The 22215-nt window shown below is 41.1% G+C and overlaps 1 protein-coding gene across 14 annotated transcripts in view; it reads left to right on the forward strand.

Moving 5' to 3' along the window:
• The window catches only part of CACNA1A (calcium voltage-gated channel subunit alpha1 A), a 256547-nt gene that overhangs the window by 171832 nt on the left and 62500 nt on the right, over positions 1-22215 (forward strand). For 13 of the 14 annotated variants that reach the window (XM_082214686.1, XM_082214683.1, XM_082214682.1 and 10 more), the window contains 8 exons: positions 250-356; positions 12533-12629; positions 14167-14327; positions 15039-15176; positions 17349-17550; positions 19315-19479; positions 19868-19978; positions 21938-22021. In XM_082214686.1, coding sequence (XP_082070812.1) covers positions 250-356; positions 12533-12629; positions 14167-14327; positions 15039-15176; positions 17349-17550; positions 19315-19479; positions 19868-19978; positions 21938-22021 — 1065 coding nt within the window. The remainder of the gene's footprint in view (positions 1-249; positions 357-12532; positions 12630-14166; positions 14328-15038; positions 15177-17348; positions 17551-19314; positions 19480-19867; positions 19979-21937; positions 22022-22215) is intronic. The other variant, XM_082214687.1, reaches the window with a different exon arrangement.

Consider the following 22215-nt stretch of genomic DNA (forward strand, 5'->3'; position numbering starts at 1 on the left):
GAGCAGCACCTCTGGTCTGTTCTTAGCATTTTCATTTTCATGCAAGTCACTTCCTTTTTTTTTTTTTTTTGGCCTTGATCTCCTACTTTGTAAAATGAGCCCAGCAAGACTGACCTCCGTCATTAGAGTGGAATTATGGAAACAATAGTAATTGACACTAGGGGACTGGGGATCTCAAAATTATAGTAATCAAAACCATGCATAGTGCCTCAAGAACCCTGTGTTTCTTTGCTTTGGTTAATTCTTCAGATGATTGACTTAGGACTGATCCTTCATCGAGGCGCTTATTTCCGGGACCTGTGGAACATCCTGGATTTCATTGTGGTCAGTGGAGCATTGGTGGCGTTTGCCTTCACGTAAGTTTCTTTAGGGAGCCATAGTGCTTTCTTTCTTTTACCTCTTTCTGCAGAAAGCACAGCTCATTCCCTTCTCCTGGAAAAGACTCTTGTTGAAGCTTGCTGCATGATTGGTCTGCTAACAGTTGTCAACACATAGGCAACTTGGCCCTCCTGCCCATTCCCTCATCACAATCCCTCTTCCGGTGCTGCCATAAGCCTTCCTAGAGCATGGACACTCCAAATCTGTGTGCTCTCCCCTTGGCTTGGGATGCTCCTTGCATGTGGAGTTTTCCCCAAGGGCCAACTATAGGAATGGCAGACTGCCCCTGTTTCTTTTCAGACTCCTTGTAAGTTTCAGGTTGTGGGAATCCGAGCCATAAATTCCGAAAAATGATCTCCTATGTTGCACTGAATGGATATATCAGGATGCAAAAAGGCCAAGAGGCTGGCATGGCTAAGATTTTTTTTCTCAGTGATAACAGAAGCATACATCATTTGTAGAGAGGCTCCACTATTTCCTGTTCAAGTTAAGAGACAGAGCTGATTAAATGTAAAACCAACCTACATTTACAATACCACATTTAGGGTGTGTCAACATCAGTTCATAGTTCGTCATCAAAATATAGGGTGAGAAGCTCATGTGGTCTGCTCTTTCTGATTTGTCCCTTGTACATTTGCAATACAGATGCTGTGAGATGCATAGCACCAAAATGGGTTGGGTTTAATAAGAAGAATAAAATATGGTTCAGGCCCTGAGTTCTAAAGTGCCTTATGCTGTATTCACACACTTTAGAAAAGAAATGTGAACTCACACATTTTAGAAGACATCTGAAGGCAGCCCTGTTTAGGGAAGCTTTTAATGTTTAACAGACTATTGTATTTTAATATTTTGTTGGAAGCCACCCAGAGTGGCTGGGGAAACCCAGCCAGATGGACAGGGTATAAATAACAAATTATTATTATTATTATTATTATTATTATTATTATTATTATTATTATTATCAAGTTTAATTTACTCTAAAACAAAGAAAATGAGGTTATGTTCTTAACAATATTTCTAATAATATCAGCAAAAACCTGAGTTGATAGTTTACTTTTGGCTCAAATTAGGGAGGGGATATATTTTGCTTTCCTTTTATTTTCAACTCCCCCCCCCCCCCCGCTACCAGTTTTGCAGGGTTGATATCAAATTATATACTTTTTATTTTAAAAAAATATTTTTATTGATTTTCCAATATAATTCCAATAGCAGCCTCACTATAATAACAGTATTCTTCATATCGAACACATTCCTTTGTGGATAATGGAGGTTAGGGTGGATTTTGCTCTTCTCACCCCCTTCCCTCTCAGTTCCTTTCTCTCACACACACAGTTCCAATTTTGTTAAATTCCATTTATATTTCAATTTCTTCCATCCTCCCTTGTTCTGATATTTTTAAATAAAACTTGCATTCCAGGGAGGGTTGCCATATCAAAAATGAAGAGAAAAACTACAAATAAGCAAACCACCACGAATGCTATTTAGTCCGGAGAGGAAGAGGGAATCAATAAATATTTTACTCCAAGCCTCAGCCTTTGTAGCAACTAAGGTTTACAGCCAGCTGTTATTGTAGGATTCCTGCCACTGTAGGTCACATCCAAGCAGCCAAGAGCTTTCCAGCTGATCTTCACATCCTTCAGTTTTCCTGGATGTATAGAGATGGTCCCAGTTCTCCAGAGATGGCGCTAACTCTCCCTGCTCAGTTGAAAATTTTGTCAGGTAACCTGATGGTATCTCACGCTCTTTAGAGATACTTAGATAAAAGTGGCTGCAGACATGATCTGGTGCTCTTGGGCAGTGGCAGGGAAACATCTGTTACAAATTCCAGCCTCCTGTCTCCTTCACCCACAGAACCTTATGCAAATTTTGAAACTTAATGCTTCTTACAGAGCCTTATGCATTAAAGGGGTAATACACACCCTACATTTAGTTTGGACAAATACCACCGTCCTTGATCATTTCCCTTCCATCTTCAAATTATCAGAGTTTCCCTCATTTCTTTGAAAGAAAAAGAACCTGATTTTGCTCAAATTTATCCATTCACCATTTGCTACTTTCTTCTGCTTGTTACTTTGTTATGCATTTTTGTGGTGTGTGTGTATATATATATATATATATATATATATATATATGTAAATATTTTTTATTAATTTTCAATTAATAATATTCCAGTTGGTAACAAATCAAATCAAATCTTGCCACATCATACCATAATGTGAATTATACATCCAAAATAAAAAATAAAAATTTCAAGGGAGCTTCCCATATTCTGGATGTCTAGAGAAAGTCTCTTTCAGTTGTTCCTACGTTCGTCTCTCTTGTATTTCCCCCAGTTTCATCATTCCGATCTTAACATCTTCTTCCAATCACTGGTGTGATTCTATCGCGATTCATAAGTCTGTTCAAATGCGAAGCATTTCCCCTGTGTTGTTCTTCTTTAAATGATTTAAGCATAGTCATCCCAATTGACCCTTCCTTCATCCCAGTTTTATCTTTGTTTTCCAATGCTCTGAGCACTCTTCCAACTCTTCTTTAATTAGTAAGATTTGTGGCACAGCGACCTTCCAGGTCTTTTAACCAGTTGTTGCTCGAAATACAAATTTTCCGTAGAAAAACAATGCCGCAGGCTGTATCTCACAGTTTCAGTAATTATTTGTTGATTGTTGTTCCTCTGGGATCCAAGCCAGCTCCCCCTGGGCCCTGGAGGGGAGCAAGCCACAAATCACAAATTCACCTTCACAAATTCATCCAAGTATAAAGATAGTCCATGCAGGCAAAATGCAGTTTTTGCGTGAGATATTCCCAGTCCATTGAATGTCTTTTGCTTCCCTAAGAGGAGTTCATTTATTTTCCTTCTGCATCACAACCGCCACAGTCACCGTCATATTTCTCAACCCGAGCCTTCTTCTTATCAAATCTTTATTTTTGCCTTGGGGCTCTCCGCAGATGGCTACGCAGCCAAATATCAAATTGATTTAACAGTTCCTCCCACATTTCTTTTGAGTAATTAATTCTTTCTTGGTGAGGTTCACCAAAGTAGCAAATGAGAAATAAAAGAGAAAGTCGCTCACCCCTCTTAAATCAAAGCGCAGTGATGAAAGTCCACACCTTGGCATCCAGTGATTGTTTTGTTTAGCAGGTCTTTTTTATCTCCTTTCCAGAACACGCCTGGTTCTTAGTCCGAATTTTAATGATTTTAGGAAACAGGGATCTCCCACTCATGGCGATGACTTTGGAGAGTTGCCAACTCATACAGTGCTTGCACCCAGCATCCCTGCCCCCGCATTCTGTAGCGAGCAGCAGTTATTGGACGAACTGCGGGTGACAGCCAGTCCCCCCCTACCCTTGGGGGGATCGGCAGGGCCAATTACCCCCATATTAACCCTGAAAACCTGAACGATTGGGGTCCAGTGTTCTGGGAAAGCAGCCAACGGCCATGACAGAAAACCGGAAGCTGGTTTGTGTTTTTATATTGTAAACCACCCTGTGATCTTTGAATGAAGGGCAGTGTAGAAATAATAATAATAATAATAATAATAATAATAATAATAATAATAATAATAATAAATGTATTTTGATGGAGAAGACAGACTGTTTCTGACCTTCCACAAGCCTGGGTACCTCATTACCTCACAGAGCTGCCTCAAGATTCTGTCGACAATTTCTTAGGATGCCAATAAAATTATAAGTGTGTTTGGGTGTAGGCTATAAAGCTATAATTGGACAAATCTAGCTTTTTTCAAACTATGACAAAATATCCATTGAATACAATCTTGAGGGGTGAAAGAATTTTTTACAGGAATTCCACAGGAGCTTATTCTGGGATAATGAAGAACTTACTGGAATGAAAAAAGAGGGTGGGTTGATGCAGAGATATCTCATTCATCATACGAAAAGAAAAGTAGGAATTTCCTGAATTCTCAGAAGCATCATACATCATGTCTGGAGTTCTGAACTGAGTCTCAAACTTTTATCAATAAATGAAGTTACAGTGATTTAGAATCAATAACTTTCTGTCCTATACTGGAAAAGAACTTTCCTGCTTAGCAGCCTCTGCAATTGGTCTATTTCATAAGGCAGAGAAGCCAGCCGGGTGCCGTCCAGATTTGTGGACCACTGTAACAACCACACCAGTTAAAGCACTGTTCACTTGAAGAGTCATGGCTCCCCCCCAAAAAAAAAAAAAAACCAACCCTGGGAACTGTCGTTTGTTAAGGAATTCTAACTCTGTGAGGGATGGCCTAACAACTCTAAGCACCCTTAACAAACCACAATTCCAAGGATTCTTTGGGGAAATCCATGATTGTTAAAGTGGTATAAGAGTGCTTTTAATGTGTGGTGTGAATGTAACCTACAACCCCCATCATCCCTGACCATTTGCTATGTTGGGACTGATGGGAATTTGAGTCATAAGCACCGAAATGTCACCAGGTTGGCTATCCCTATCATAGGGCTTGACTGAACTGGTCCCAGCTCCTGATTTCCTTTGCTCCCACATGGAACAAGAAAGTCAAAGGGAAGAAACAAGCAGAGACTCCTTAGTATTGGGGAACCTCACACCTGTGTCATGTGTCTGTGGTTCAGCTGAAAATTGGATGCGCACAGTGTGTAGTGCTGATTGATTCAGAGCACGCTGGACAGGATTTGAATGTCTTAATTTCTTCCAAGGGTAACTAGTTCTAAAGGTACAGATTTATATTCATTTTCCCTCCTAGAAATAATTTTTAGGAGCTTGGACCAAGGTGTAGTAGAAGAGGAAAGAACAATCTAATAGGTTGCAACTTCTGTGTTTGTTCATGTTATAGCTCTATTAACACGCATGGCAATCTAAAGGCTTATCCACAGTTCCTCTTGTCCTGCTGTTTTCTTCATGGGGAAACCGCTCTTTAGCAGATTTCCCCCAGATTGCCATTTGTTCTGTTTATTGCAAAACTCTATGATTCTGTGATTCTGTGATTCTGTGAAAAGAGCAGGTGTTCCCTTGGAAAGGAGTGGGTCAAGGGGAAACCACTCAGACTCATGCCTAGAAAGAGCAGGTCAAGTGGAAAACCACTCAGCCCTGTGCTTTCTAGGCAGAGCCGTAGCTACAGGGGAGCTAGCCAGGTTTTTGCACTGGGTAAAGGCCCCATAACAGGGAAAGGTCACATCACATGATGCCAATGGGCCCAATCTTGGCCTCTTCACTATGCCAGCTTGGGAGTTGGCATAGCAATAGGGCATTTTTTTGTTTCCCACTCCCTTTCTGCCCTGGCTGGAATGAGTGGTGGGGCTGTGTGGATGTGGTGGTGGCCATGTCATTTGGTTAAGCCCTGCCACTGCAACCCATGAAGAAAAAACAATCCTTCAGCCCCAGTGAGCTTACCATTTAAATTGTGGTTAGAAAAACGGGGAGTTGGGGGGTGAAGTGGAGGCAAGTGTAACAAGGTTTTCTGAGTATGCGAGCAGGTGAAGTTCCATATGCATTTGCAGTGGGAGGAATGCAACATAGCACTAAGGAAATTGCTTCATCAGGGCAAGCATTGCTGCCTGATGGAACGTCCTCTCTCCTCCCCTCATGTGCTGTCCTGAGGGTTCTCTCAGTACCCACCCTCCAAGCCAATTTGGGGGTTATGTGGAAGGAGAAGAGGAGGAAAGCCCAGTAGCAGTTGGGGTTGTCCTTGTGCAGGCTTCTGCTAGTGAACAGTTAGTTACCTAGTGTCTTTATCCCAAAATTCATCAAAGCCAGAAATCTTGAAGTTCATGGGCAGTTTTTATGAGGTGCTCTGCACTCCATCATTCAGCATCAGGCTCTTGTGATGCATGAGAAAAAATTTATTAATGCAACCTTATCTTATATTTTCTATCTACAAACCACAAGGATGGTAGGAGATTCCTCAGCAACCCAAAGGTTACCAGATTAGTGCAGTCAGCCTTTCTCCTGGAATAGCCACCTTATTTTCTCCCTACCTGCATGCCTTGCACCCATTTTCCAGCTCTTCCGTGCATCTGCAACTTTCTTCTATAGTTTTTGGCTCTCTGCATGAACCTAGGAACGTGCTGTGGCCTCCTCAAAAGTGCTTGCACTCATGCACTGTGGTCTCAGGGTTGCTGTCTCCAGTCATGCCCGGGTGAGATTTAATCTGGAGGTGTTTCAGCCTCTTTTCCCAGATCACACACCTTTAACAGCATGTTATTCTTACATTTTTTTTTTCTGTCCTGAGGCGATGGGCAAAGCAGCCTGAATACAGAGTGAACATTTGAAACCTTCAGTTCTCACCTGAGGCCGCAATGCTTCGCTTACGAACCCCTCCATATGTCCTTTTTATTCATGATTATTTGTTGTCATGATGGTACTGCGAGTTCCTCTGTAGCCGTCTCAGGTGAAGGTAGTCTTACAGTTCTAGCATGTCTCTTAAGTAGCCAGACATAGAACAAGCTTGGGGAAGAACTGAGGCTGAAATCCTGGAATGGTGACTAAAGTTTCTAGTCAGGTGTCACATATGCAGCACGTGGCACTGAGCCAGTGCCATCACATGGAAAGGCAAGCTCCAGTAGTGTTGTGAACTTGTGACTAAGGCAAGCCTATGTCCCTGTAAGGAAAGCCTATGTCCCTGGGTTGTGTAGCAGGGTGAAAGTGTAATTGTCTCTAAGGCCTGCCGTAGCTCACTCTTCCAGATATCCCATTTTTGAAAATATCTTAACACAATGGAACTTGATCCTGTACCTGCAGGACTGAAGAATGGGAGCTGTGAATTCACCTTGCAATAGATTAGCATTTATTCTACTGATCCAACATGCACATGCTTATCTACTCAGCCTTGGAGATCTGACTAGGACAGTGCTTCTGCTTCAAAAACAATAAGGGCAGCAAGAGCTATGGAAGAGTATATGGGGTGCATTAGTAGAGATGATGGGTATCTGACAGATTTATCAGAGATTTGGGGCTCCTGGAGACCATGGGTCTCATTTTCTTTTATAATCTGACAATTGCCACCATAGAAGAGTGGTGGAATAGGATTAATGTCTGACATAGCTGGCATTTAAAAAGTCAGTGCAAACAACTTTGCAGCGACATTGTTGGTGGTTGTGTTTCCCAGTCATTTATTACTCTGATGGAACTTGCCACCCTCTACTGCACTTTTCCTTTCCTCTCTTTCTTATGCATTCTATATCACTGGTGATCTGGTTTGTTCTTCTCTCATCTCTCATCAGTTTCATTAAAATTTTCATCAGCATATAGAAAATGTTTTTGAGCCAATCATGCCAGCTTCAATTAAATGTACAAGGGTCTGGATTGTTTTTCAGCTGTGTTGCTGTCATCTGACTGTATAAACTGCTCTGTAGTCCACTACGTTATGTTTATTCATACTATTGCATCAGTAGCAGCCACACCAGTGTGTTAAGCAACTAGATTCTGGATTGTAAACTCATTTCATAGCCGCTGTTCTAGACTGGAACTTCGGATCACCGGAGGAGTGTCGAGATAGTTGCTATTACCCCACCTAGGTCCAAAAAAAATTGTGCTGATGAGAACTTGGCCTCCCCCACCACTATTGCTATCTGTATTTGGACAAAAGAATGATCACCTTGATAGGGAAACTTAGTAGAGCTTCATGAAACAATAGTTTTTATTTGTACTAGCTTAGAAGTAAGGACTGAACTGAGAATTGTGTCCCAGACCTAAACAGCCTAATTAGCTTCCCATGTCATGTGGTGAGGCATGCAACCTGATCCCACATATGTTTATTTGGAACCAAGTCGCACTTAAAATCCTAACCATGCCTACTACAAAATATGTCCTATTGAATTCAGTGCTATTGAATTCAGAGTACTCAGTTAGGTGGCGTTAGGATTGCAGCCTTTGTCCCTACTAAGCGTGCTTAGGTATAAAGACTTGATATTTCAATCAAACTCCTCTTCATTTTCATTCCTTAGTCAGGATTTGTGTAACCATTGGAATTTGACGCCTTGATTTTTATGTCAGTGGAAATTAGTATATAAATCCAAGTAAGCACATCAAGAAATGGATGCTGAATGAAAGACCAAAAAGCTTTAAAGAATAAGGATATGTAAATTTAGGGTAAAGATTAAGCCTTGAATAAAAAACAAGTACAATCTGAATGTGAGTAAGCTCCACATAAGAGATGAATAAGATTTTTTGAAGCGCCTTTGGCTGCTGCCCTTTGCCCTCAGGTGGTTTTTTGTGTTTGTTGTTTGTTTTTGGATGAGCAAGGGCAGACAGGTTTGTTTTCTTTGTAAGAAATGCTTTCTCCAGTGATGCTGGAAACTTCCCGGGTTTCCAGCTGAGCTGGCATGAAGGATTTTCTCAACACCAAGGCTTTGATCTTGTTTAGCCTAAGATCTGTAGCTAAACAGTTGTAGCACATTACTACCCTGTGTTTCAAGGCAGCCGCCAAAGAAGGGTGCAGGAAAAACCTATTTGGTTCAGAAACCTCCCTGAACAGAGCCAGCATGTGGTATTGGGTTCGTTTGGGGTTTATGTTGTGTGTTCTCTTTCTTAATGTTACTCACTTTCCTTGTCTCTTCCCTTTCACTGCCACTTCACAACAGGAGCAGCACACGGTAAAGTCTTTCTGTCTGTCTCTTTCTCTTTCTTTCTTTCTTTCTTTCTTTCTTTCTTTCTTTCTTTCTTTCTTTCTCACTCACTCTCTGGTACACATTCTATTTATCTATGTGATCTTGGTTATGCATCACTTTGGCTAATGTGGTTGGAAGGGAAGACATTTTAGAGTTCCTTTCGTCTCTCCAAACATCAGTCATTCAGTTGGTACTGTTGTAGGTTGCATCACTGAGTTGGGATCATTGTATTTTACTGTCAGGATTTCACTCTCTGGGACTCTGCAATGGCCATGATGTGCACTGAACAGAACATTCTACTGCAACCTGCTTGAAATGTATTGAAATCCTGCTTGTGCCAGGAACTCATGATATGCTAATGTTGTCAAGGATGAAGGACAAGGATGGTGATTAGAAATAACATCAGCTTTAAAAAGAAAGCCCCCACGTGCTAGAGACTTTGGGAACATCCAACTGCACTGAGCAGTCATAGGACAGGGTGCTACTTCCTAGAGGCCTGTTGTCATCTACACACAACAGCAACAAAAACGGCCCTGGGGCATATGCTTGGGAGTTGTTGGGGTTTTTTAAAAAAAAATCTAGCCTCCCTTGTGCTTTTGTTCTGTCAAGGAGGGAGTTGGAGAGCATAGTTTGCTTGGCTGTAAAGCCTGGGGCTCACTGTTGTTCGAAGGAAAGTCTTCTGGTGAATAGAGATATAACGTAAATAAGCAGGGCATTCTCACAACTATGGAAATATGTTGTGCCCAAACAGACAATCCTTCTGTCTCTTTGTTCTGCAGGCTAGCTGTTTTCAGTAATGTTAAACATTTATGCTGGAAAATGACAGTGTTTGGGAATGTCATGGCCAGAGAGTGCTAATAGGATCAAGCTGGAATATGTCACTACTAGGCATCCGTTTTGCATTTTCTGGCATCTAAAACTGTCATTTTATTAAAAGTGTCATGAGAGATTATCTAGCTGTCAGAACTCTTTCCCTTTGTGTCTGACTTTTGGAAGGATTATAATCGGGAGCTCTTCTCCAAGTGGCTTTGTTGGCTCTCCATTGAATATATGTTCACTCAAAAGTTTGAAAACCATCTCTCCAGCAGTGCATTTCTGAGAAAAGGTTTTGCCACTCTCTTTATAGTATGAGGCTATTCACATGTGTTGAACCAGAAGTGTAAAAGAAAGAGTGCTCCTCGCAGAAGTATATGTTAGATAGCAGGGCCTGTGAAGCAGCTGTAGTTATAATAGCTCTCCTGTAATACAGTCATGTTGCTTAAATGTTTCCTTAAATTATAACTATAATTTATTATATATATGCCTCAAATAAACCCGCTATTAGAAAAGCTGTGTTGTAGTGGACTTGCAGTGCTTTATTGTAGGCATATACAAGTTTCTCTTAACCACCCCAGCTGGTAAAAATACAACAACATTAATAAATTAAATAGCTAACAATTTGCTGCATATTCATGATTTCCAAAATCAACTACCCTGCTCTGCCTAACGGTGGGGCTGGCTTTCAGTGGCTTCTTGTAGAAGATGAGAAGAGATTATATATTTCTCCAAACTAGGAATCGATTCCAGGAATATGTCCTTGTCGTCTTCTTTTTCACTTTTTCACCCAATAAGAAAAATTGACAAGGTGGAGCTAAATGGGACTGAAGAACTTTAGCATATTGCTACTCTCACCTTTGCATGTGTGTTGTGCACTGAAGGCAGAGATGGAATTCTATCTTACTGCTGGAGAGAAGGTTCTAGGTTATCTGGATGCAAACAGAATGTGAGCCAGTGGATAGGTTAAGGAAAAGCATATTGAACAGTCATCCAACGATGGGACTACTTCAGAATAAACTTTTAATTCTCCCCATACCAAAAATTCTCTGGGATTGGAAAACTAATGTGTAATGGAGAAAGATAGGCTAGAGCAATTCTCATAGATGTGCAAGCATTCTCACTGGGGTGCTGGCTTTCAACATACAAGAATTTTTGTCATGAAATATGCCATGCCACCCACCTGCATTCTGAAGTACAGTAGTACAGTCCCAGGAAGGCTTTACTACATGATATAATAACAGCTACAACTACTACTACTACTACTACAACCAAAGCACCCAGTATGTTTGAATATGTGTTTTTTTATGCCTCAGGGCTATAAAGATTCTGTAGGTGTACTTTGTATTCTTTCAATTTGTAGCAGGTCTGTAAGGGGCTTCCCACATTTCTGTGTTCTGTTGGTTCTGTATAAGTTATCTGCATAAAACTAGTATATGTTTCTAACAGCATCAACATATTCTGCTTCACTTCGGCATGGGTTCCTGAAGCAGCACAGTGAGAGCATTAATTCAGGCTGCAACTTCTTCCTTTGTTATTTTCCCCATTCTTAGGAGAATCCTGTTTTTACATGCCCCCCTTCATTTGATATGATGTACACACAGTGTGGGTGGCGCTGTGGGTTAAACCACAGAGCCTAGGACTTGCCGATCAGAAGGTCGGCAGTTCGAATCCCCGCGACGGGGTGAGCTCTCGTTGCTCGGTCCCTGCTCCTGCCCACCTAGCAGTTCGAAAGCATGTCAAAGTGCAAGTAGATAAGTGCAAGTAGACCTTCTCTGGCAGGAAGGTAAACGGTGTTTCCGTGCACTGCTCTGGTTCACCAGAAGCGGCTTAGTCATGCTGGCCACATGATCTGGAATCTGTACGCTGGCTCCCTCGGCCAATAAAGCGAGATGAGCGCCACAACCCCAGAGTCGTTCACGACTGGACCTAATGGTCAGGGGTCCCTTTACCTTTTACCTTTACCTTACACACAAATGCATAGCCAGTTATGATCTGAGAAATGTAAACCTTAGTAAGGCTGCAATGATTCTTGGCATTGTATGTGTGTGCACTTTACAAAACTGGGAGAAGACAACTTTAGTAGCACAGGAGATGAGGGGAAACTAATATAGGGTAGCATAAAAACAGGCAGGATAACTTGACTGGCAAGGTTTGAACTTTAAAGGAAATTGAAACTGAGTTGAGAACTGCTGTTGAATACTTTAGTGCTGTGTATCAGCTGGTATCAATGTGTGCCATTGCCTTGTAACACTCCAATACACCTCACAGCACCTTCTATTCTTTCTCAGTGAATCTGGTAACAACAGTTAAAGAATACATCCAGCAATACTTGAACCCCCTTTGAAAATGTTACTTCTAGACCAGGCTATTTTCTTTTTTGAGGAGCACATGCCTTGGGACGGAGCATTCCAACTTCTTAGCACCTTGAGGAATTCTTCACAAGGGATCTAAATCCTATGGTGCTGGTGAACAGAAAGGGTATGAGCTGAAAGGGTACCAATACAGATGAAGTGATGGGTGGAATCAAAAGCATATAAAAAAGAGTAAAGCAGCTTAAGGAATGGCAAGAATGGAGTGGTAACTGGGAAAGGTAGATGCGACTGTTACAACAGAACCTTAAAAGTAGTATGGATGACAAAAAGGTTAGCGGATAGCATGAGTATATATCTCCCTTTGGCAGTCCTCTGTCTAGAACATTGTAAAGATTCAAGCCTCATTGTTTTTCCTTGTTCTTCTGTCCTCACCCAACATCTCTCTACAGAGGCAGCAAAGGGAAAGACATCAACACCATCAAATCCTTGCGTGTCCTGCGTGTCCTCAGACCCCTCAAAACTATCAAGCGATTGCCAAAGCTCAAGGTGTGTTGGGGGTAGCAGCAAAAAAAGATGGAGATGTACATTGATGGAACTATATAATCATTGTTGTTTTGGGGGGGGGGATGTAAATCAACAGTTTAAGAAAGAAAATGTGGGTGTGGTTAGAGTGAGAAGAAGGTTGGACCCAGCCTTCAGACGCTTTCATGCATGAGATCTAGTGAAACAAAGGGAGGGGTTTCTGTACGTATTTTCTCTCCATAGGCATCTCTCAGTGTCATTTGAATTGGATCATAGTTAGGGATGGCGGAAGAATCCACCCTACCCTTACACAATCCAGACAGATCATGCATGACCTGGATCATCTTCAGAATCCACAGTCCAGTGAATTCCATTATGAGGGGATCTGCAGGCTCTGTGCTGCCTCCAACCCTTCTCTGAACTTCCCTCCCTTTAAAATGCATGTAAAAATTGGGGCAGCCGTTTCCCCTCATACAGTTCTTTCTGGGAGTGACAGAATGATATCAAGTACTGTTGCTCTCAGGGAGTCTTGCTCTATGCATATTGAAAGCAAGGAGCCCCCCCCCCCCCATGCTAGCTGCTTAGGCTCCGGGTGGTTACATACACTATTCCTGAAGCTATAAACAGAAAAATGGGGGGGGGGACTGGAGAGAGTATGCAACCATCAGACTGCCTTATAAGTACTTTAACATGTGTGTTTCTAGGTGCATTTTAAATAATTTTCCATTTAAAATCTGCCTGAAAAGGGGATGGGATGAATTTAGTCCCATCACCTGTGAGAACTGGGATGGACCAGACTTTAATGGGTCCATCTATACCTAAGCATAGTTGTGCCTGTTTTCCAACCATAATTCTGCAAAATGAGGATAACATTTCATGCATCTGATTAAGTGGACTCTAATCCATGAAGATTTATGTAATAAATAAGAGAGCTAGACTCCCTCTTGCTACAGTAGACTAACACAGCTTTATCTATAAGTAGCAAAAAAGATGGAATCCTCTTTGTGGGGACAAGTTATTGCTCTGTTCTGGAGGAACTTGAAATTATTTTTGGATGGGCTGAGGATTTTCAAGAAATAGGTACTTCTGTGGTTATGCAGACAGCTTGGGACTTGGCTTCCTCAGAGGTTGCCTGCTCCCACAGTGATTTCTCAGCCCTTGAGAGGCTCTGCTTTCATATAGGCAGCTGCAAGAGAGAGAGGTGGTGGAAGCAAGATAGTGGAGTATCCTCTGTGGGAATCCACTGGATTTCTATCTGTTTTTAAAGGGCTTTTGAATATTTCTACTTACTTATTTTAATAAATGTTTCACATCAGATTGAATTGCTGTGTTCTACAATTTTATGGTCTGCAGCTCTTAAACTAGTTTTTATTCATTTGTTTAGTGCTGATATTTTAGTGCTGCGTACAATTGTTAATTTAGCTTGATTTTATATTTGGTGTTGTATGTCCATTTTTTTGCAAGCTGATTTGGAGTTTTCTTTAAGCCACTTCGGTTGGCTGGATATACATTCTAATAAGTTATCTAGCAAACCCTTACCAGAACCCTGTGTTCTTTCTAGGCCGTCTTTGACTGTGTGGTGAACTCACTCAAAAATGTCCTCAATATTCTCATTGTGTATATGCTCTTCATGTTCATCTTTGCTGTGGTGGCTGTCCAGCTCTTTAAAGGCAAGTTCTTCTACTGCACTGATGAGTCCAAGGAGTTTGCAAAAGATTGCAGGTATGTATGTTGCTTCCATCCATTTTGCCACCCTTCTGCTTCCTGGGCCTGGCACCATTCCCATTCTAACATTTTCTAAGAACTTTTATGTCTCTTCTCTAGAGTTATAGACTCAAAACCCAAATTAGATTGGAGCTTGCAGGTTGCATTTCTCATGTTGCGTTCCCTGCTACATCAGTGCAGGCAAATGAATTCTAATGCTGTAGTTCCTGGTTTATATTTTGCTGTGTACTTGTTAGTATTGTTTGTTATGCTGATTTTATATCTCACCATTAAGTAAATATAATCAAGAATAATAATACAAATAACCCAGATCCATAGTGTAATCACAGCAGAGCTCAGTTATTATCTTACTAATAACACAGCCAAATCTTAAACTGGTGTACATCAGTGTCAGTCAAGTTAATGAAGTAACTGTGGTTTATACAGATCAGACCTATTAAGAGCTATTGTGTTGGAGCTAAGTGAATCAGCTCCACTTAAGCACCCTGAAATGAGGCTGTTATACCAGCTAAAGTGTGATCATTAACTATCTGGATTAACTTTTGTGTGATAACATGAATAAAAGGTTCAGACACTCCTTTATATTCACACAGAGACTGAAGCTCCAATCACTGGCAAAGCAACCATTTGCACCATGACATATCCTTGCCAAATTGCCCACTTCATTGTTGTAGCATGTCCCTGAATGTTTCTCTTGATCTCCATCAGGGGAGAGTACTTAGTCTATGAGAAGGATGACGTGAAGGCTGAGAAACGAGAATGGAAGAAATATGAGTTCCATTATGACAACGTGTTGTGGGCGCTTCTTACTCTTTTCACTGTATCTACAGGAGAAGGCTGGCCAGAGTAAGTGATTCAGGAAAATGAGTGTTGGTTACTATGCTAGGCTGCTGGGTATCTGTTTGGCCGATGCTGGAAACTAGAATGGTCCCTAGACATAACTAGTCTAGCCTTTTTGGATTAGCTTCATCACTAAGACACTTTTGTCACATAGAAGTCCAGGCTTATCAGCCATAGTTTGCCCTTGCCATATAAAAACACCATCCTGGGAAGAAGGATTTGTATGAAATGTTTCTTTATTTCTGCTGCTGAAAAGCCACTGAAAGCACAGGAATGTAAAATGAGGCAAAATGTAATTAAGATTGGGGCTTGTGATTCATGAACTTTACCTTCTGGAAACCCAAGGTCCATTGTGGGCATGCACATAGGTATTTGTTTACCTGTGCATATGTCCCATTTTTATTTTAAAAAATGTTTTGTCTGTGGAATAGTGCAAGAGCAGTTGTACACAAAACAGCTGTTTTAGAAAATTAAACTAAAGTGGACATGCCTCCAGCAACAACTGGTGAAGTTAGGCATGCTCCCTTTCCTTTGGACTGTTGAAATAAAATAGCTAGGTTGTGCTCAGACAGCAAGCAAATGGGAAGAGGGGATGTGGAAATAAATAGCACTGTGAAAAATAGCTTTACCCATGTTAAAACAACAACAAACCAGCCACACAATGCACTTCAGTGGGTTACATGCTATTTTATGCCAGATTTCCTACCTCCATTACTACATTATCAATAGACTGGGAAATGCAAATTAAATGGGAGGGGCTGCCATTGGGATGATGATGTGTAGATAACATGAAAAACTTAAAAACATAGGTTGCATCAAATTCACTGTAAAATGCCCTATACATAACCCCTTTGCCAGAGAAACAATTTCTCTTGTGACCTATAACTGTGATCAGCTTAACGTAGACCTCCAGTGCCCACACCCCACATTAATATAGCAGTGCCATTGGTACGAGATTTAGAGGCAGATGTCCAGGGCTCAATTCAGAAGAATGAGTAGAAGGGCCCCCAGATATTTTAAACCACATTTTAAAATCAGAGAAATAATACACGTTACCATCTAAAAGCCTTGCCCCTCCATAAGATAACGTCTAGAGTTTAAAATAACCTATATCCAGCATTGTGCAAATAGCAGGGGTTGCTTCTAGTGCCCTAGAAGAATTGTTACAAAGAACAAAATGTGGGCAATGTATTAGTTACATCAAAGACAGGTCTTTCTTTAAAATGGAAAGATTCAGCAATCCCCAAGATTAAATTCTGGCTATTAACAAACTGGGGAACTTACTGCATATAACACTAATGTCTCACAACAAATGTAACTGATCTGTAGAATACAGAACCTGAAAAAAGAGACAATGAATGTACTTTTGTAAACTAAGAAAATATTTAATAAAAATTGTTTTTTAAAAACAATCTGGGGAACTGCTGTGATGGATGGTAGGGGTAATACAGTATGTTAAGATGAGAGAGCCCAAAGCATACATATACCAGCTATTTTCAAACAAAATGGAGTTCATGAATTTCTGAGAGATACATGCACAGACAAATGGTTTTGAAATTGCAGAAGAATGTTTGGAATGTAATGTTTTATGTTTCAGACTAATCTCTGGTTCTGGAAAGTCTAACGTTTTGTTTTGTTGACTTACAGATTTGTAAATATAATTTTTGTTAATTAAAAAAACAGAATTGTTAGAAGGTGTCTCCATTTCAAAAGTACCAGTGCTTGCATTGACAACCACATGGGAAAGAGAACCAGAACAAATGACTGCATCTTCCTCTTCCTCTATGCACCCAAGAGGAAGAGGTAAGTGCTGCCTTCCCATCCATCTCTTTCCCATTTGCTATGAATTTTGCCAGCTGCCATCTGAGACCTTGAGCTTAGTAAGATTCATCTCACTGTATGATGAGAATCTCAAAAGCTACAAAAGACTTTACAGACACTTTGGTGTGATTACAGCTGATTTGGGATTTTAAATAAGTCCATGTCAGAAAAACCTTCATGGAGCAGACTATCTCAAATCTTCTTAAATTTTGAGTATTGGGAACCTATCTCAGAAATCATAGGGCTTTACTACTATTTTAGATGGATCAGCGAGCCTGATGGATCATTCACAGGGCTCTTCAATTCTTCCCACCACATCTCATTCACTTTCCCCATCTCTCCTTGTTTTTTCTGCAGTGTCCTCAAGCACTCAGTGGATGCTACATATGAGAATCAAGGTCCCAGTCCTGGTTATCGCATGGAGATGTCCATCTTCTATGTGGTCTATTTTGTGGTCTTCCCTTTTTTTTTTGTCAACATTTTTGTGGCCTTAATCATTATCACCTTCCAGGAGCAAGGGGACAAGATGATGGAAGAGTACAGCCTGGAGAAGAATGAGGTAGGACTAGGCAAAGTGCTTTGGCAAAAAAAAAAAAAAAAGGACTGGTACTGGTAAACCCAGCCAGCTTCCTGAAGTTTCTATTCCATTCCTTTATGATAGTTTCAAAACTTTGATTTGTTAAAAGGGGGTGGGGTGGGGGCAGTGGATAACTGAATCTGTGTTTAGTAGCAGTGAAACTTAAATGACAAAAAGTCAACAGATTTCAAAAACAGATTGGTTATAGAATACTCAAGAAGCTCATTCCCATTTTGAACTTTATCCATCTCCTCCTCTTGAGAAATTCTAAGAAGTTAACAATAACATCAAAATCCTTTTAAAAATACCCAACACAGAGATTTAAAAGCAACGCCACCACACACATACAAAAATACACATAAGGGACAATGCACCATGTACTAGAAGTCTTTAGAGTTTTATTGATGTATCCTCTACTTCTGCCATCTATAAGGTTGGAGGAAACTGGAATTTGTGATAGTTTAAGGTTCATTTGATATCATTTGGTTTTTTCCTCCACTCCTTGCAACATGAACAAGATTCTGCTCCTAGTTTTGTGGTGCACAATCCTTTTTCTGTTTCCTTCTTCTACAAATAGTAATAGCCCACCTCAAGCAGCTGTCCTGGGGGCAATATTGATGTCTTCTGAAAGTAGGAGCGCCTATCTTCAGCCTGATTCAGTCACAATTTTCCATGACTGAGCATAATATTCCACATACCCCACCCCCAAAAAACCCAGAAACCTATGACGGATGCTCCACCATGCAACGGTAGAGCCCCAATGAAATTGGGAGGGATTCTTTTATTTTTAAAGTAAGGCATGATCATTATTCCTCTGAGGATCCTGTAGAAAGCAGACCTCACTGAACTGGTTGGGTGAACTGAATAGTATTTAGCTCATTGAGGTTAGGATTTCCAAGTCATGCTGCTGGGATGGGACTAAAGCAGCCTTCACCAGCCTGGCCCACTCTAGATGTTTTGGATTGCAACTCCCATCAGCCCCAGCCAGCATGGGAAGGACCAAGTTGGTGACAGCCAGACGGAAGACTTCATAGGTGATAATTACGGTAGTTGTGCTTCATTTATTTTAGTGAAATAACCTTAGGGCCATTTACCACATTGCTTTTTGAAGGCATGAGTACATAGACTCATGTCTTAGTCCAACTTCATGTAGGAAAGCAGACATTCATCTGCTTCCTAGGTGAGACTTGGGTTTAGAAGCACTTATTGGGTATTTGCATCTTCCTTGACATATAGATGTTTCAACCTTGCAACATTATGTTTTCTGGCATCTTAAGATACCGATGAGCACAACCTTGCCTTCAAAATTAATGTCATGTACAGCAGGCATTTTGCTACTGGTGCTAAAGTAAGGCCACATTAAATGTCTTGAGTCAGTACAAGGAAGGACTAGAGGGAAGAGCAAACATTTTGGTCAAAGCAGACTCTAAAGTGATCCAGTCAGAAGGAAAGAATATAGCACCATAGGAATCTGCCTTATGCCAAGGCAGACTATTGATCCTTGTAGCTCAGTACTATTCATGCTGATTTGCAGCTGCATTCCAGGGTTTCAGGCAAGAATCTTTCCTAGCCCTGCCTGGAGAAACCAAGGATTGGGCCTGGGACCTTTTGCATGCAAAGCATGTGCTCTGTCCCTGATCTACGTACATTTCCTATGAATCCAAGCTTGTTTTTTCTCCTTGGCATCTTCTCTTGAAAAAGATTCTTCACCTTCTTCACTGCTACTCTTCTATTCTCTCTTCACAGCGAGCCTGCATTGACTTTGCCATCAGCGCCAAGCCACTCACCCGGCACATGCCTCAGAACAAGCAGAGCTTTCAGTACCGTATGTGGCAGTTTGTGGTTTCACCACCCTTTGAGTACACCGTTATGGCCATGATTGCCCTAAACACCATTGTCTTAATGATGAAAGTAAGTAGGCGGAGTCATGGGGTGTGCTTCATGTGGGGTTTGCCCTGACTAACATGGGGGTATGATGCATACTGTATAGCTAGCTGAGCTACAGAGGTCTGAGTACCATCGTAGTGGACATTGTCCAAACCCATTGTTATTCAGAGTCATTTGTGCTCCTATTGAGCTGATCTCATTGGTCTGTTATTACCCCTGTTGAATAGCTGTGACACTGAAGTAGCAACTAATCTGGATTTTTATAGTATTAACTGGGGAGGGTCTCACTTTTACCCTGGCCTAGTGCAGCATTGTTTCAGCTCCCCCAGTTTCCCTATCCTAACCCTACATCCATCTTCATGACTGTGCTTTCTCTCTTTCTATTTCTCTCTCTATCCCACCCCCTCAATAGTTCTACAATGCCACACCTGTATATGATTATCTACTAAGGATGTTCAACATTGTCTTCACTTCCCTGTTCTCACTGGAGTGCATTCTGAAAATCATCGCCTTTGGATTGTTGGTAAGTGTCACTCTTGCTAAACTTCATGAGAAATAATCATGAAGGCCTCCACTACAGAGTGGGAGGAATATGACCCCCTTTTTCATGAAACAGGAAGGCGTATATTGCACTTTGGTTAGTTGTTGTTTTTAAAGAAAATTTTAATTTATTTGATAGTAATATTATTTATACCCTGCCCATCTGTCCCTCTACATGACTTAACAGAGCTCACAGGGCCCTCAGAGATCACACTGCTTATGGAAGCATGGGAAGTAACAACATCTCACTCCTCCAGAAACAAACAATACTTCTGCTGGAGGCCATGGATATAAACTGACTCATTTACAAAGGAGTCTGAAAAAACCCATCAAATTTAGACTTTAGCTTCTCTTGCAACAGGGCTGCTCATGCTAGGACTCTTGGCTTCCTGTACAGGAAGCTATTTATTCTTCACATTCAACTCTAGTTAAACTCTGACTTTTGCTACGCCCATGATTTAGAGAAGAGTATTTTTGGGCAGTGTCCAGGCTTGAATGTTGTAGTCAGAGAAAGAAAGAGGGGGCCTCCTAGGAGAGTGAGAAAGCAATAAATCTATACAAAGGTCAGTTAGTTGTTAGCTTCTTCTGCAACATGAATGTTCCATTACAAGGGGTCCAACTAAACATCTCACCTCTCATTTGAAAACTTTAATGTTCAGCAGCCAAACTTGAGAGCAGAAACTAAGTTGGTCTCTAAGCGCACTTAAAAGGGAAACAGAAACACCATACAGTAGGTTCATGTGAATAAGTTTTATTGTTACAAGCAATATTGTGACAATAGCAGCTTTAGGAAATCTGATCACTGAAGGCTTTCTTCTAGCATAGAAGCCAGCACCTGACAACACTTGGGCCAAATACAATCTGCTAAGCCATGCAATATCTCTGCCTGCATCCCTGGTTCCTAAACTCAGAGGAAACACAAGAGTTTAAATGACCAGTGTCTATAGCAATGGAATGGTAGCAGATAGCAATAGGTAGCAGAACATTTTGAGGTGCTGGGCTTAGGGTCCATGGATAGCTGCCATTCCCAACTTCTCTACTCATTTTAAAGTGACCCTCCAAAAATAATAATCTTAATTTTAATTTAATTCAATTTTAGATTTACCCACCCTTCACCACAAGGTCCCAGGGCAAGTTACAACAATATAAAAATACAATATTAAAACAATTTAGACCAAATTGCTGGCAAGGACTCTTTCAAGAACTTACTCATTCCTGACCCTGAACCACACTATTTGATATTCACTGTGACTGATGAGCTGAATTAATTTGCTTAGTAATAGCTCTGCCATTACTTAGTTAGGCTTTGGAGACAACTGGCATTCTCTCCTTAGAGATGCCGAGCTGAAAAATGGAATAGTCCCCAGGTGTAGTCTTATTATTAGGCTTGTGTGTGTTGTATTTACTTTTATAGATGTTCTTGTGATTGTCCATGCAAATAATTGAGGAAGGGGAAAGATGTACAACTGCTTGCTCCTTGCTTGAGAGTGTCACAGCCCTTGGTCTCACTGGGCAGTTGCATTGCCTTAAGCATTCACAGGGAGCATATTGAAAGAAAACAAGCCTTCGCTCTCATCCTACTCTCACTCACTGAGGTCTGTTTCTGACCAGTGGAAACAAATCCCATGGGCCTCTGAAAATTTGAGCTCAGCTGTTTTCACTGACATAAGGCGACAAGACCTGCCACTTTATCCCCATTTCAGGAGGCAAAATGCATAAAGAAAAGCCCCCTAGCTAGTTTAGTTTTGCAATCCCCATCACAAGATCTGGAATGCACCCAAAAGGTAATCAGGACCTGACTGGGGCAGGAGGGTGGGGGAATAGAAAAGGTGAATATTTCTCTGTTCTCGTTGCTGTTGCTTCCGTCGTGATTGAATGTTGTCACCTGTTTGCTGCTGTGTGGCTGTTCCTTTTCGTCCTTTGTTTTGTTCTTTCTTTATAGAATTATTTCCGTGATGCCTGGAATATCTTTGATTTTGTCACAGTTCTGGGTAGCATCACAGACATCTTAGTGACAGAGTTTGGGGTAAGTTCAAAATGATGGTGGGGATGGCATTCTGGGGGTGGGAGGCATTCTGCAGGGAGTGGGAAGCAAGAACTGAAACATGAGGTTTTCATCCCATTGAACTGCATCCTTAACTAGGATAGGAGCTGGAGAATCCAGAGAATGGCAATACAAGGCCTAAGTAAACATTATTTATTGGCTGCCAATGAACATAG

The sequence above is a fragment of the Podarcis vaucheri genome (genome assembly GCF_965113315.1).
Source record: "Podarcis vaucheri genome assembly, chromosome: 2".
Taxonomy (NCBI): domain Eukaryota; kingdom Metazoa; phylum Chordata; class Lepidosauria; order Squamata; family Lacertidae; genus Podarcis; species Podarcis vaucheri.